Here is a 17,480-nt window from a genome sequence, read left to right as displayed (position 1 = left end):
CTTTTTTCCTGTCCGGTCCATAACTCTCCCATCCATGAAGGGATTTTAATATTACGTGGCACAAATGTTCCCCATGATTAGACGACGTGTCATGTGCAAAACCCGGACCCCTAGCTCAAAGGTCAAGGTCACAGTTGGAGGTCAAAGGTCAACAGGGCTTTTTTCCTGTCCGGTCCATAACTCTCCCATCCATGAAGGGATTTTAATATTACTTGGCATAAATGTTCCCCATGATGAGACGACATGTCATGCGCAAAACCCGGACCCCTAGCTCAAAGGTCAAGGTCACAATTTGAGGTCAAAGGTCAACAGGGCTTTTTACCTGTCCGGTCCATAACTCTGCCGTCCATGAAGGGATTTTAATATTACTTGGCACAAATGTACCTCATAATAAGAAGATGTGTCATGCACAACTTTCAGACCCCTGGCTCAAAGGTCAAGGTCACACTTAGCAGTCAAATGTTAACATAGCATGAACAGGGTCTGCTTCGTGTCCGGTCCATAACTCTGACATTCATTAAGGGATTTTAATATTATTTGGCACAAATGTTCCCCATGATGAGACGACGTGTCGTGCGCAAATCCCGGACCCTTAGCTCAAAGGTCAAGGTCACAATTGGAGGTCAAAGGTTAATAGGGTTTTTTTTCCTGTCCGATCCAGAACTCTGTCATCCATCAAGGGATTACAATATCACTTGGCATAATTGTTCCCCATGATGAGATGACATGTCATGCGCAAACCCAGTACCCTAGCTTAAAGGTCAAGGTCACACTTTGAGATCAAAGGTCAGTAGGATTTTTTTCCTGTCCAGTCTAAAACTTTGTCATGCAAAACAGGATTTAGATATCAGTTGGCACAAATATTCCCCTGGATGAGACAACATGTTATGCGCAAAACCCAAGCCCAGGGTCTAATGTCAAGGTCACACTTAGAGACCAAAGGTCAGACACAAGAATGACTTTGTCTGGAGCATTTCTTCTTCATGCATAGAGGGATTTTGATGTAACTTGGCACAAATGTTCACCAACATAAGACGGATTGTCATGCGCAAAAACCAGGTCCCTAGGTCTAAGGTCAAGGTCATATTTAGAGGTCAAAGGTCAAATTCAAGAATGACTTTGTCCGAAGCATTTCTTATTCATGCATTGAGGGATTTTGATGTAACTTGGACCAAATGTTCACCACCATGAGGCACCCTTGTTTTTAGAATTACGTCCCTTTGTTTTACTATAAATAGATTTTATTGTAACTTTTTTATTATTGGCCGTAGAGAAAAATCAAGATCACTTTTCTGTGGTACAACATGCATGTTACATCCATTTTTTAGGTGTATTTTGACCTATCTCTACCTGGTAAAGAGTTTCTTGTGGACTTATATTATATAGATTTTTTTTTTTTTTTTTTTTTTTTTTTTAAGATAAATTTCCCTTTGCTGGTACTATAAATAACTTATATGATAACTTTTTATAATTTCTTTGAATACTCGAGCTAAACATCTTATTTTCAAATTATATGTTTCAGAAAGGTAAGACTATTCTTATATAATCACTTTATTAATATTAATACTAGGCATTTATAATATTATCACAACATTGTAACTTTTGGCAAATCACAGAACTGTTTTCAAATACCTATCCTTTTCAACTTTGGAGCACTTCTATAAAGAACATATAGTGACTTTTAAAATAAATATCACAGTAGTTCAGAAATCCAAATCAACTAGAAATGTCCTAAAGGATAGTACAAAAAAAATTCAAATCCACATTTATAAGAATTTAATTGTTTAGTTTCAAGTTAAAGTTTGATATTCTAAACAAATAGCCCAAGTGCCTTGCTAAGGATGTAAGTGGCAGCCGTGGTCTAAATGAAATAACCAGAGTGAAATTAGTACCACCTGACAGTTTCACTCTGTTTCAGACATATTAAATGAAGTCACCACTGTCAAAAGTATACCCGCAAGATCCATGCGCTAATTCCATTCTCCTTGAATAAATTTATGTAACAAGACTAGCTTACATGAACAATTTAATACTAAAACATTTCAATGAATCCAAATATCACAGTTTGCTCCCAGGAATTGGTCCATCCCATTTTTCATCTGAAAAACGTAAGTTATCATAAACTATGTATTTCATGAAATGATCAAAATTTTACATATGTATAAAACTGTTACAGTAGTTGGCAGCTTAAGAATTTATTTCAAAAACTACATGTACAAATTTTAACAGGAAAGACTGCAATTTCAGACTCCTGTTTCTTATCAAAGACAGTCTATTAACATCACGTTTAATATTTATTTTAAGTTGCAGATCATTCCAGATTTTAAATATATTCAAATAACAGTAAACTTAGTTTCCATGAGGACAAAGTTCAGTAAAAATGTCATTATTTTTTTTAACAAACAAAATACCTACTTAATACTTGTGCAAGTATAGGAAATCTGTCAGAACCAAACAACATGACTGGCTTTCCAACATGAGCAATGATTGTGGGGGAACCAAATGCCTGTAAAACAAGTTCAGTTATTAACAGGAAGTAAACAGGAAGGAAAATGGGTAAAAAATTATGTTTACAGGAAAACTTATATGAGTCTTACAGAAATGGGGAAGAACCTAACCTGGTAATTGAAAGATAACTGCCAAAAACTTTATATTATCCCTTTCAAATAAACAGCAAATCCCTTGCATGTTTGATCTCTACGTTCTAGCATCTACTGCTTTGTCACTTTTCTAGTGTGTTTTAACACAGGATTAAATATATGTGTTAACAGAGAATTCTCACAATGAGGTGGCACAAGTGCTGTTATAACAAATTTTTATAATGCACATGCCATGGCAAAACGTTAACATATAACAGTCCTAAAACTGATCATTCAAAAGGACATGTCGTCAACATGATAAAGCAATCAAGCTTGGAATTCTACCGATGTGCCACGCCATGAGAAAACCAACATACTGTATTTGCAAGCAGCATGGATCAAGACCAGCCTGCACATCCGCACATTATGGTCATGATCAATGCTGTTAGCTTTCAAACCCTAATGCAATTAGAGAAACTGTTAGCGATAAATAATATATATCCTGACCAGACTCCATAGATGCGCAGGCTGGTCTTGATCTATGCTGGTCACAAATGCACTAAGTTGGTTTTCTCATGGTGCGAATCAGATGTTATAACACGAAAAAAAAATTTGTTATCCATACAAAGGATAATGATGTCATTTGTTTTCATGCATCATATTTTCTGGTAGATGACATTTGATTGAACAAGCATGTATTGCGATGCAATATTGGAACTTTGTTAGTCGAGCAACACTCATATCAACTACTCTTTGACCTTCTGGGTAATTTAACCTAGATCTACACGAAGATTCTTTGTAAGCATAGAAGTAGCCAGACAAAAACAAGCAAGTTCCATGAATTAGTATCCCTGCCGAAAGAGTTTGTAGTGAAGAATGGCAAAAAATATATCTGGCAAATAGTTAAGGATGTTACTAAGAAGCAAATAATTTCATTAGTCAGATTTAATCAATTTAACAGAAAATGAATGTGTTAAATGGACATGATAAATGTATATTACATAGATCCGATAGATGGTGGAGTTATGGACAGTACAGGAAAATAACTCTGATGACATCAAAATGTGACCTTGACCTCTGAGCTAGAGCTCTAGGTGTGGCATGACATGTTACTGCATTATATGGAACATTTGTGAAAGCAGTATTAGATCCCTTGATGGATGGCAGAGTTATGTATCGGATACCTAACAAACCCTATTAATACCATGTTAACATTTTACCTTGAAGAGTGACCTAGACTTTTGAGCTAAAGGCCTGGAGTAGGACATATTGTTTTAGTATATGGAACATTAATTTTATGCCAAGTAATGTTAAAATTCCATAATGAATGGTTGAGTTATGGAGCAGAGGACAATTTCACTGTAGCAATCCTGCAGTTCCAAAAACTGATCTCAGACCCGATAGGGGACTAATAATCTACACATACTAAAACCATACCCCATATTCTAGTGCTTCATTTGTGTATTGTTTCAGTCTATCCTTTATTGGCTGTTCCTTCATTCTTTGTAGGCAAGTTTTTATTTGTTCATCTGTTAAACCAGCTTTAAGTCCAGCCTGAAATATCAATGAAAACCATGAAGATAGCTGAAATATCGTTATATAAACTTCAGTCCCAAAGAACTATATCAACAGTCATATCATAATCATTATGAATGTACAACAATTGTATGCTAAGAATGAATACATTACAGCAGTAGACTCAGAATGTCAATGAGCAATTTCTGTACTATATCGTATGCTCCATATTTTATTCAGACAATCCTCAGTCATAACTTGTTCATAATAAGCGCAAAATGTTGAACTGTATTTATTGAAAATATAAATTAACGGAGATTCCCATTTGTCATATTACAAATGCATTAACTTAATGCAGAATTAAATAATACAAGCTGTGAAATATTTCAGCAGTGCATGCAATTTCACTGTCTGTGCCATTTTCATCATATAACATGGTTCAAGAAACTGTTTAAACATTCAAAATATAATGATGTAAACAACCTTTAAATAAGATTAAGCTAAAGCTACTACCAGTCATGCTATGGATGCCTGGTACTGCTTTTACTTATGTTAAATGAGGTAAACAGTGATAAGAAAACCATGTGTATCAGTATTTTTCAGATACTACTATAAGTATCAAGCAGAGTTTTAAAAATGTTCTTTCAAATGTTATTTTAAACACAATGTCAAATTTTCATTTTCTGTCTATCAAATTGCCATAGCCTTCCTGTGGTTTATTGTCTGAACTACCATGGTTTACAGTTCACCAGGGCATTTACAATGTACCTAAATGGTCACTAGTAAATATCCAAGCAAATTAAAGTAAGATAAAGATCTGATGACTTGATCTGAAACATACTGCAGTACAGATCTGAACTAGAGCTATCACTTAGGTGATTAATACCCCACAGGAAAAGTAATATGTTATTGGCATGGCATTTGACCTTCAAGTGTGACCTTAGCAGTAATTTAGACCTAGGTTATACATTCTGCAAGCCGTCTTGATGAGGTTTACGGCTGATGTTAGTTTTACGAGTAAACCATTCCTGTGGTTAAAAAGGTATGGAGCACATATAAATTTAAGCTATTTCAACTTTGACTAGTAAGTACTGCCTTGACTTTGAACCTCTGAATGAGGTTAACAATTGATGCTTATTTTATGCAAATCTTTCAAGTGGTTATGAAGATATGGAGCTGACACAAGTTTAAGCTATCTGACTTTTTACCTATAAGTGTGACATTGACACCAGTAACTGCAAGTCATCTTGATGGCCTTAACACGTGACGCTAGTTTTTAAAACATCTTTTAAGTGGTTTAAAAGATATTGAGCAGACATGAAGTTCAGCTATTTTTTACTTATACTTTTTTTCCTCCAGGTGTGACCTTGACCTTGTTCCCAGAGACCGGGGTTGTTTGCATTGCATATCCTCGTTTTGAGGTAATGCTAATTTAACAAGAGGGTCACTGACCCTAAAGCACTCACCTGTGAAAAAGGCTTCAAGTTTGTTTGTATAATATAATAGTAAAAGTACAAAGCCGGTTAAAGAAAGGAACCAAGATCCTATGGTGATACAAGCTGTGGGCAAGATTGGTTAAAATCCAATCAACAAGAGCTGTCCGTAAGACAGCCAAGCTTGACTATTCGAAATATCGTCACAGAAGCAGGAAATTATTACCCAAAATGTTAAATATCAAAAGAATTTTAAGTTCGAAAGGAGACATAATTTGACCAAATATGCATATTAGAGTTATGGGACTTGATGCTATCAACTAGTTTTATAACCCCGAAGAAACATGTTAAGTTTCAATTCCGTATCTGCATTAGTTTTGGAGATAGTAACTTGTATGTAAAACTTTAACCAGAATTTTCTAAGTCCAAAAGGGGGCATAATTTGCTCAAAAAACATGTTAGAGTTATGGAACTTGACCCAGTGAGGTTGGTAATTGACCTAGAAAAAGAATAAATAAGTTTCTAAGTTATATGCCTTTTGGTAATAGCTGTATGTACTTGCATGCAAAACTTTAACCAGGATTTTCTAATTCCAAAAGGGGGCATAATTTGCCCAAAATACATGTCAGAGTTATGGCACTTGATCCTATCAACTAGTTTTATAACCCCAAAGACACATGTGAAGTTTCAATTCAATATCTCCATAAGTTTTGGAGATAGTAACTTGCATGTAACACTTTAACCAGGATTTTCTAAGTCCAAAAGGGGGCATAATTTGCCCAAAATACATGTCAGACTTATGGGACTTGACCCAGTGAGATTGGTAATTGATCTAGAAAAAGAAAAAATAAGTTTCAAATCTATATGCCTTTTAGTGATAGCTGTATGTACTTGCACGCAAAACTTCAACCAGAATTTTCTTAGTCCAAAAGGGGGCATAATTTGGCCAAAATGAAGGTCAGAGTTATGGGACTTGATGCTATCAACTAGTGTTATAACCCCGAAGACACATGTGAAGTTTCAATTCAATATCTGCATTAGTTTTGGAGATAGTAACTTGTATGTAAAACTTTAACCAGAATTTTCTAAGTCCAAAAGGGGGCATAGTTTGCTCAAAATACATGTTAGAGTTATGGAACTTGACCCAGTGAGGTTGGTAATTGACCTAGAAAAAGAATAAATAAGTTTCAAAGCTATATGCCTTTAAATGATAGCTGTATGTACTTGCATGCAAAAACTTAACCAAGGTGTGACGCCGACGCAGACGCCAGGGTGAGTAGAATGAAAAAAATGAAACTGCTATTGTGCAGACAAGACTAAAATAGCTAATTTTTACCCTTTCAGGGCCTGTAACTCAAGAACCCATGAAAGAATATGGCTGGTCCAAGAAAGGAACCGAGATCTTACGGTGACAAAGGTTATGTGCAGTTCTGGCTGAAACCAAATAATAAATGAAAACACTATGGTGCAGACAAGACCAAAATAGCCAATTCTTGTCCTTTCAGGGGCCAAAACTCTGAAACACATTGTGGGATATGGCTGGTTCAAGAAAGGAACCGATATCTTATGGTGATACAAGTTATGAGCAAGTTTGGTTAAAATCAAATCATAAATGAAACCACTATCGTGCAAGCAAGAAACTGTTGACAGATAGACAATTGTCATCAAGTGGTCATAAAAGCTCACCTTGTGCCTTTGGCACAGGTGGGCTATAAAAGTTCAGAAGACAGGAGTGGACACAAATTCAAGATATCTGACCATTGCCCTTGAAGTGTGACCTTGACCTTGGTCCTAGTGATCTTGGTTGTGTGCTCTGCACTTTGTCTTGATAAAGTTAACAACTGAGGCTAGTTTATGAAAATGTTCCCAATTCATTAAAAATAGGGAGCTGACACAATGGAAAGGCAGACAGGCACAGATGGACATAAAGACAAGATGTTCCAACAATTAAGTTTTGACAAAATGAATACATTCACTCTTTAGCCTATGCCAATTCCCTGTTGAAATGATAATGGTTTCATCCTTGAAAACTTTAAGTTAAGAAATTCTATTTTACAACAATGTAAGGTCAGTAACTCTAGAGATATATACAATATCATGACAAAAGTTGCGTGTGCCCAACTACTCTACTGTGATCTAAATTTGTACTAAATTCAATCAAGATCCATCAAAAGGCGACTTGGTTATGTGGGAATTATTAATTTCAAAACACTTAAAAGGCAATAACCCTGCAGTTACTGGAGAGATGCTGATAAGATTATGCCTGCACACTGCCTTATAGTGACCTATAATTGTAAGAAGTTTTATGATGCTCCATCATTATGTTACTTTGATACATTTTTTTTTTTAACATATCAAAATGGGAAAAAGTCTTTTTTTGGGTCAAGGGGGTAATACTAAATGTGAGCAAAGGTCATGTACTGATTAATGATTATTTGAGGTTTGCTAATTCTAGCTAAAATACTTCTGGAATTTAAATCATTTTCAATTTTGGACAGATGGTCACATGGACACAGAAACAGCCAAACACAACGCCAAATTTCTATCCCTTCATTTTCGGCAGGGTGTAATAATGCAATACCCTATACCAAGCACAAAGTCATGCTATTTCAAGTTCATGTTTTTACCATCTCCAAATATTACCATATAACGATACACTGAGTGCCAGTCAAGGTTCTATATGAAGAAAATGGATTTGACTGTACATACATCTACAACATAAACCAGCCAATTACATACAGTACTGTCCCCTCACCTGTTTCAGACTGTCAGGGTCTACAATATCTTCATCCTAGAAAACATGAAAGACAGAAAGTATTCAATTAAACAAAAGATATCTTTGCACTCCCTCTCCCCATAACATGAATGTTCATAAATCAAGAATAATAAAGGGTCACAACTTCAAAAGTCCCAGATTTTCATGAATCTAAACATCCTTAGCTGTTAAATGATTTTGAGTCAAACTGACACAGTTCTTTGGTGATTTCAAGCTTTAATTGTGTATGAAGTGCCCCTCCCAGTATTTTGCTGGTACAAGAAGACATCTGAGTAGAACGATAGGTATCCCTTCAAGTACTTTTGTTGGCATGAGCAGATAACAGGTTAGACAAACAGATGCCACTCTCTGAAAAATCTAAACCAATGTTCCTATAACAAACAGGTTTTTGTCATATACAAGCATGTACATTGTACATACACATGACTGTGTGAGTGTTTGAGTTTAACATCTTTTTCAACATTTTTTCATTCATAGAAACAATGATGTCTACTTGTCGCACAATGCCCAACTTTATATTGCTGCCTCACTTAAATTTCATGCCAGAGACACGTGACATGACACACTGTACCCCACAAAGTCGCATAATACTGACAACAGGTTGTTAAGTCCTAGCACTATCCTCTTAATGCTAAGCTCCAAGGGAGGAAGATATAATATTAATTTTTTGTGTCCTTGGTATGACGTGGCCTGAGATCAAACCAATTACCTCCTGCACTCAAAGCGGGCTTCTACCACTAGGCTACCTAGGCGGTGTCACACATGTATCACTTTAAGAAGAATCTATCATTTTAAGAAGAAATATAAAGGCATGAAAATATTAGCAAAATGGTGTAGTTATTTGCTCATTGTCTGTAATTCAGTTAGAAAATAAAAGCTACGATATACATGTATCATACCCTATTCCAAATTCTCATCCAGAGCTCCCTGGACACAGGCTCAACCTTAGAACTATCAAGGAGGTCAACAGCAGTGATAAACCTCTGGGTAGGCAGCGACCCTTTCACAAACATAACCTCTGCTGGATCCTAAAATACAAGAAGATATCACATGCAAATTTATAGATATGGCAAACTGCTGACTTAAAAAGGTTATAGTAATTGTTAATAAATTAGTGATTTATACAAATTCAGTGTCTAACAGAAGCACTGCTGTGCATAGCAAAATACGCACAAAGCAATGTATGTGTTTTGTAGTTATTGAGTTAAAACAAAACTGCTAACACACTGATGGACGACCAGTGCCATCACTTGTTCATCTGACCACTTTGTTGAAGAATGAGTGGGAACAGCTTTTGTACAAACAGTCACATTGACTGCAACCTTTGACACATTGATAAAAAAGTCAATAGGGGTCATTCAGTGCCCATGTGTAATGTGCCTACCAAATTTTGGAATCATACAGCATAATATTCTCAATATACTGAATGGAAACTAAATTAGATGGATGGACAAACAGACAATTGTATAACTCATCTAAATTGGCATGTCATCAGTTCAGAATCTGTCGTTAACCACAAAAGTTGCAATTAAATCAACCTGCCAGACAATATCTGCAGTATTCCCAAACAACTGAAGCTGGAATTGTACGAGTCTGTCTAAAAAATTCATTGTAATTAAATACACAACGATGAATCAAACAAATGATTACAACATACCTTAGGAGGCACCACGGGAACATTAAAGTACTTTGCCAATAGTTGAATTTCTTGAAACAAGTATTTTCCTTTGTTAGGTACCATTGCAGGAGGTCTGTTACCTGGAAAAAATATTTTGAATAAACATGCTTCACTTCTAATGCATATGATAAGACATGGGGTTTCAATACTATAAAACTGAATTTGGAGACCAGTCACAGAATGCAGCCTTGCCATTGGTCAATTTCAAATTCATTCTAAGAAACAGCCAATCAGATGCTGAAGTTTTCAGACTGGTTTACAAACTCAATTTTATATCATTGGACACAGTTCCATTCAATTTATACTTCAATGCCATGTGTTGTCATTCACATAAAAATGACAAATGTTGTCTATACTGTCTGAAACTGTGAATGATACAAGCCCATGTAGCTGAGAGGTTTAGTGGTTGAGTTACTGACTTATGAATTACTTGACTTTCATTTCTGTGACTTTTACCTCTGCTCTGGTCACTATGTTAGGAAGCAATCCAACTGGCTTGCAGGTCAGTTGCTCTACTCAGGTACCAGCTCTGAGCTGGTGCCAGATATAATGCCAGGAGCCGGGTACCTGAAGTCTTTCTCCACCATTAAAGCTGATATGACCTAAACTGTGTGTAATGTGCCTTAAAATCCAACAAACAAACAAAATTTTCCAGAATATTGCAGAATAATACTTTCTCAATGCTAAAATTGATTTTAAGTGAAAAGACTACCAAGATTTCAACTGTGCAATAATTATTGATAGTTAAATTATGGTAGAAGACATTCATCTTAAGATATAATATAAATGAAGAGTTGTCTTTAATTGTATGTTTTTGAAAATACTAGTATCCATACAAAACTGAGTAACAAATATCAAGCTTACATCAATGCATCTCATCAGATTAATCCAATACAAATATAAAAAAGTAATATTTCAAGAACAAAAGCCTTTTTTGTAACTTGAAATCTTGGAAAATGCAGTAAAAATACTGTACTTAGAGTTCAAATACGCCCACTTAGCTCAGTACAGAGAGCATTGGTCTACAAACGGCAGGGTTGCGAGTTCAGTCCCCGGGCAGGGCGTATACTCTCCGCGATGATTTGATATAAGAAACTCTGTCTGAAATCATTTGTCCTCCACTTCTGATTCATGTGGGGAAGTTGGCAGTTACTTGCGGAGAACAGGTTAGTACTGGTACAGAATCCAGGAAAACTGGTTAGGTTAACTGCCCGCCGTTACATGACTGAAATACTGTTGAAAAAGGGTGTTAAACCCGAAACAAACAAACAAACAAACAATCAAACTTAGAGTGCAATCATGCTTACAATGTAATGTACATGTAGTAACACCAGGAGATTGGAAAATCAATCTTAATTTCTGAGCTGTGTTTTCAATATAATCAGCACTATATTCTCCTACTGTTTCCTTTTCTTATCAAATTATTACTGTTAAATTCTGTACCGATATATCTTCAACTTCTCCTTATCACCATCATGGTTTACAATGACATGATCTCCTAACGACAAACAACTCTATACTTACTTGCTTCATTCATAATCCCTCCAAGAAAAAATGGTTTCAACTTCAAGTCTATATTCCACACATTCTTGTATCTGCAAAGCACCTAGTAGGAAAATAAAACTCAAAACTGACATATCTCTTCACTCAAAGTACACTACATCAAAAATCGAATCTATTTAGTAACAACCTGAGATATCGTGAAAATGCATCAAAATTAACCTTTAACTTAAGTAAATGGTGCATAATTCATGAAAAATTGGTACCAGAGTTATGGATCTTGTGTCATATGATGCGGGGGATGAGGTGGAACAACTTTTTAAGTTTGAATCAAATCCATTTAGTAATAACTGTCGGAGTTAGAGTGAAAGTGCATTAAAACTCTAACCTGAGATTATAAGTAAAAAGGTGGGATAATTCATGAAATAATGGTGCAAGAGTTATGGTCCTTGTGTCATATGTGAGTGACGGTGTTGAATAACTATTTTAAGTCTGAATCAAATATATTTAGCAATAACTGAGATAGAGTGAAAGTGCACCAAAACTTTTACCTGAAATTCTAAGTAAAAAGGGGGGATAATTCATGAAATACTGATGCAACAGTAATGGCCCTTGTGTCATATGTAAGTGATGATGTTGAAAAACTATTTTAAATCTGAATCAAATCCATTTAGTAATAAGTGAGATTAAGTAAAGTGCAAAGGAAGTTTAACCTGAAATTCTAAAAAAGCAGGCATGTGCCCAGTTGGGGGGCCAGGGGACCCGGCCCCCACTCCCAGATGGCTGGCTGGCTAGTTACAGTTTTTATTACTATGGGCCCCTCAATTAACAAATTTATACACCAGCACAAATGGCTTGATTTGACAGCAATACACAGGCTAAAGAGCCATAAAACCATGTCTGGTAGTGGAAATTAGCCCCAGGCATGTTACAGGTAAAAGTTTATCTGTACATGCTTCATTGATCGTTTGCTTTTTAAATTGATGAGTGTATATCAAAATCCCCTTGATCAAAATCCCCTCCACTGAAAAATGACTGGGTGTTACAAAATCCCCTTCACACATTTGCAGGGGTTATCATAATCCCCTCTGTGATTAACATTATAGATATATAGATATCAGTGCTCCAAATTATATTATGTTTGCTAAAGGCATTGTATTTACGTGCTTTATGCAATAGACTTTTAAGTAGTAATTATAGTTGTGTTTAAACTTGATGAAATAAGTAAAAATCATAGAGGGGATTATGATACCACCTGCAAAAGTATGAAGGGGATTTTGTAACACCCTGTCATTTTTCAGTGAAGGGGATTTTGATCAAGGGGATTTTGATTGTCTCCCTAAATGGATAGGTATTTATCCTTTCTTTTAATTTTACAATTATGAATTTGAAACTTCTGTATCAATTTTACTCTTTTGGGTCAAATTAATAACCTCACTTAACAACTCTCATGGTTTTAAAAGTAGTTTCTCAGCAAATCTCACAAAACGTATCTAAAACTGAGGGGTTTTATATGTGCTGTGATGTTATAGTTTGTACAGTTAAGAGTTCATTGTCATTTGAAATCTATGATGTAAACAGTAATTGTCATAATACTTTGTTTTATTGGAAATCTAAAAACATTTGGCCATCTTGCAAATAAATCAATCATCTTAAATCTTCAACAGTTTTTTTTTTCATTATATTTGCTTAGAACATAAGACATGCAGAAAAAGTTCAAAAAATATTTTTGTGATTTTATTTATTTTATTATTAATATTTATTTGTGAACTTAGTAAATCATTTTTCTACAAATCATGTCATTTTGTATATCAAATTTGAGCAGTTTTTGATAACTTTCTTTTTAGTGAAATTACACATATTATTTTTTTTTAATTAGAAAAAAGTTTTTTTTATATTATGATTGAAAGAAAAGGTAGAATGAATGAAATTTTATATATTTGATTAAAATGTAGTATAATTACTGCTGACAATCATATAGTTTGTTTTATTATGATAAAGTTGAGTTTCAAACCACTAGCTTCCTTATTACTGGTAGCTGGTTATACATTGGATTGGTAGATATCAGAGCCAGTACACTGAGACCTGGGTATGATACAGAAAACTGAAGTCCTTACACTGTGACTGTACAATCATACATACATTGAAAAGGCATGAGGAAATGATTAAACAAGAGGGCCATGATGGCCCTATATCGCTCACCTGTTATCATTGCACTTGAGGACAAGAAGGTCCTCAGTAAAATATCAAAGTCCAAAGGACAGGAACAACAAAGGGAAGAAATTTAACCAAAAAGAAAAAAAATTCTTACAAGGTATAGATATGTCAAAATACACCTAAAAATTGGAGGTACCATCCATGTTGTACCACAGAAAAGTGGTCTCGGTTTTTCCCTACGGCCAATAATAAAAAAGTTACTAAAAATAAGCTATTTATAGTAATGTAAAAGGGAAGTAATTAAAAAAATAAATATTGTAAGTGAACAAAAGAAGGATCTGCCAAATAAATCTGTTGACATAAATGAAATTTCAGATACCCATTTTAATTTGAAATAAAGGGAGGTAATTTGACATAAACCAGTCCATAGTTATCTACCCTGATTGTCTCTGTCCAACTAATAACAATAATGAAATTTCAAATAAGTCCTATAGGTACTTACCGATATAAATCCATTTTGATTACAATCAGGGGAGGTAATCAGATATAAAATAACTCTGGAACCTACGATTGGATCTGATTTGTCATGGAATCCAAGATTTATTGTTGTTGAAGATATTTTGGAAGTTTGTATCAAATAGTTTGTCATGAGTCTATAGACCAAGTTTGAAGAAATGTGTATGTTGGAAATTTTAGTTATTACACATTTAACTCTCGTAAGCCTTTAAGGCTATGTATCATGATATAGACTGGACTTTTCCTGAGTCAGGTCGTTTAAACAGTTGTAATACTAACACATTCCAGAATTTTCAGCTTCATTTTTATTATTTTTAAAGACATGTAACTTCATGTATAATCATACTAAACAAGATAAAAGTCACACTTATCATATGATTGTAAAATAATGTATCATTTCCCACAAATTATTTCTTATGAATATTTACATATACCTTGTCTATACACTGAGAGTAAGAAATCCTATTTTTCTGAAACGATAGTTCATAATGTGCTAAAAGAACGTTTACATTTGTAAACTTCAATGATGTGTTTATAGTATCTAAAACATGTATATTATTTCTGAAATGATGGATTTCGGATAAAATTAGACGCTTACAGCAGTTCTGCCAATGACTGTGAATGTAACATACTATATTAAAATTTTATATTTCGAAACTTCAAAATAATTTCTTACAGTAACTGTTCCACATGTCGAAGCATAGTTGTATCAATTGCAAACTGTTTCCTCTGTATTACAATCCCTACAATTTCAAAGGCTGTGTATATATCTACTATACTTTTAGCTACTGAAAAAGTGGAATAAATTTTTTGAACATTCATTTTATATTTATTCTGCAAAATAATGCCAGAATTGTTTAGCCATTGATCGCTTTAGCTTACTCTTCTTAAAGACCCGATGTTTATCTGTAAATAAAGTGAACAAGGCTTTTAAAATATATCAACAGTACGTTTTTTTCTTTTCTGAAAATCGAAAGACTTCGTCAATATTTCTCATTCCCGTAATTCTGATTTTGCATTAAAAGAAGTATGATGTCAATTTGTTTGTTTGTTAAAGAAGGCCGAATAAAGTAAATTTCAACCAATGAATTCCATCATATATTGCTTAAACTTATGGACATTTCCGTTACAAAAATATTATACACCCGGAAATAAAATGCACTCATGGCCTAAAATGATATGCTTATATTTAAATGGCGGCAAATAGGAGCATTTTTCTGTTGTTGTTGTTTTTTTTGTTGTTTTCTTTTCACCTCACGTAAAAGATCTAATGCAGTTTTTAGAAGTTTTTGATGCCTTTATGTATTTTGGCTATTTTTGGAAGGTAGTGCAAGGGCATGGGCGATTTTTCAAGCGTGTGTGTGTTCAAGCGTGCATGTGATTGGGCGATGTATTAGACGGATTGTTGACGCCTGGATTTAATGACTACTGCAACAAAACTTAGACTTTGAACTATAAAATACTGGCATTAATCAAATCGGTGTAAACCACAGATTAAAATACAAACATAAGAACTGTGTATGTTTTATTAGTCTTCTTTGACGACTAACCTTTAATCTTGTAACATGACGGTAATAGCCCCGAGAAAATACCGCTCTACTTTAACACATAAACATATTTATTTTGTTTCAAAGCCTGTGATTTATCCTGAAAATCACGCTCAATCCGTTCAAGCCGTCGCTGCACATAAATGCTCCAGTTTGTTGCCATAGAATTTATCTTTTAGAACTACCTGCTAGAGCATACTTTTTAAGCTTGTTGCGGTATCAATTATCTTTCAGAACTTGCCGCAATAGCATACTTTTTTACCCTTGGTTTTACCTGAAATAACACTTTTTTTTCGTGAAAAAAAAAATCTATCAGTGCCTGTTTTGAGACAAAAAGTAACAAACCAAAACGGCCATCTGGAGAATTCAGCAGGAGAATGCTGGTTTCAATGCAGTTCTGGAATCAGCTTGGAGCGATAGCAAGAGCGATTTTGCGATTTTGGTCAGTTTGTCCCGTTTTCCAGCCAAACTAAAGCAGACACTGGCAAATGCAGTATGATCGGAGGTACGCATTTATAAACGGACTTGCAACATACTAACGACAATTTACAAAAATTCATAGCAAAATAGTTACGACAGATTTTCTTCTTGAATCGACGCTTTGTGGACAAAAAATGCTTGGCGCGATACCTACAGCATGATGTCATAGACCACGTGATTGTGCACCATGTTATTGGAGACCAAACTGTACTGGTTTGTGACCGTTTGTCCAGGAAACAGACTTGAGAGTGGTTCCAATAAGCTTGAAGCTTTCATCAGGAGTACAAAAATCTAAAACAATCTGACTATTAAATTATTTTGACTAGCAGCAGATAAAATGCAATTTTAAACAAAAATCCTAAAAATGCTGTCAAAGGTCAAAATCTAGGATACGAATTTAACACCCCATAGAAAATCATCCATACATCTTATGTTCAAATACATAAATGCTTTGTCACTCATAAACATGTAGAGTCAAATACCATGACTTTTGTCCAATAATAATAACTAACTAAAAAGTGGTGGATGTTGCTATTTGTCTGGTACGATATTTTTGACCACGAAACGTTCAAATTACACAAATCAGTAAACTGACTATTACTACAGCTTAATAACAGTTCAAGTTCACATGCTAAAGACAATAACTTAAAACTGATTATTTAAATGCTATATACCTCGAACGCAAACCACGTGTAAGGAGAAACAACATCGTAGAAAAATTCTACCGTTTTTCTTGTGGGCGCAGCCATTTTGCATTTAGTTGGGTTTAAACGCCGTGCTGAAATACACGGTACTAATAGCAGCCGTTAAGTAAACTAATTCAGAAATTAAAAATTCAGTTCCTCGTTTATTTCAGAAAGAGAAGTTAATTTTGAGACCATATTTTATTAAATAAGAGAATTTCTATGATACGGAGACAATACATTACTAGTAAGAACAATTGTCTTTCTAAAAGGTGAGAGAGAAAAATAAGATGACAGTGTTTTGATTTATCTTGAGTGACCCTGATATATGTTACATATAAGAAAATAATGAAGCTGTTAAAAACAACCACACTCTCTGAAAACACTCCTATGAAATTTGCTATTGGGCAATTACGTGTATGTAGACATTTTCTAAATGCCTAAAAGTAAAAAAAAAAAAACGTAACCCCCCCCCCCCCAAAAAAAAAAAAAACAAAACAATGAGCTGAAGAATATCCAACAGGGAAAGCCACGTTCTAAAAACTCTGCCTCCCCAAAAGTGCACACACACACACACACACACACACACCAAACAAATAAAGGAAAAAAGCTAGAC

At 34.7% G+C, this 17,480-nt stretch overlaps 1 protein-coding gene across 1 annotated transcript; it reads right to left on the bottom strand.

Moving 5' to 3' along the window:
- Window positions 1-1,533: 1,533 nt before the first annotated feature.
- Window positions 1,534-16,950, bottom strand: LOC123526324 (glutathione S-transferase kappa 1-like). Its single transcript, XM_053522914.1, has 8 exons — window positions 16,856-16,950; window positions 11,506-11,587; window positions 9,961-10,061; window positions 9,203-9,331; window positions 8,283-8,318; window positions 4,017-4,133; window positions 2,416-2,506; window positions 1,534-2,099 (listed from the first exon to the last, which is right to left on the bottom strand). Exons 1-8 carry the CDS (start codon window positions 16,928-16,930, stop codon window positions 2,059-2,061), a joined length of 672 nt encoding a protein of 223 aa, XP_053378889.1. The 5' UTR covers window positions 16,931-16,950; the 3' UTR covers window positions 1,534-2,058.
- Window positions 16,951-17,480: the final 530 nt, after the last annotated feature.

This window comes from Mercenaria mercenaria, chromosome 14, assembly GCF_021730395.1.
Source record: "Mercenaria mercenaria strain notata chromosome 14, MADL_Memer_1, whole genome shotgun sequence".
Taxonomy (NCBI): Eukaryota; Metazoa; Mollusca; class Bivalvia; order Venerida; family Veneridae; genus Mercenaria; species Mercenaria mercenaria.
Note: the sequence above shows the minus strand (reverse complement) of the source record. Positions and strands in the feature narration are given on the sequence as shown.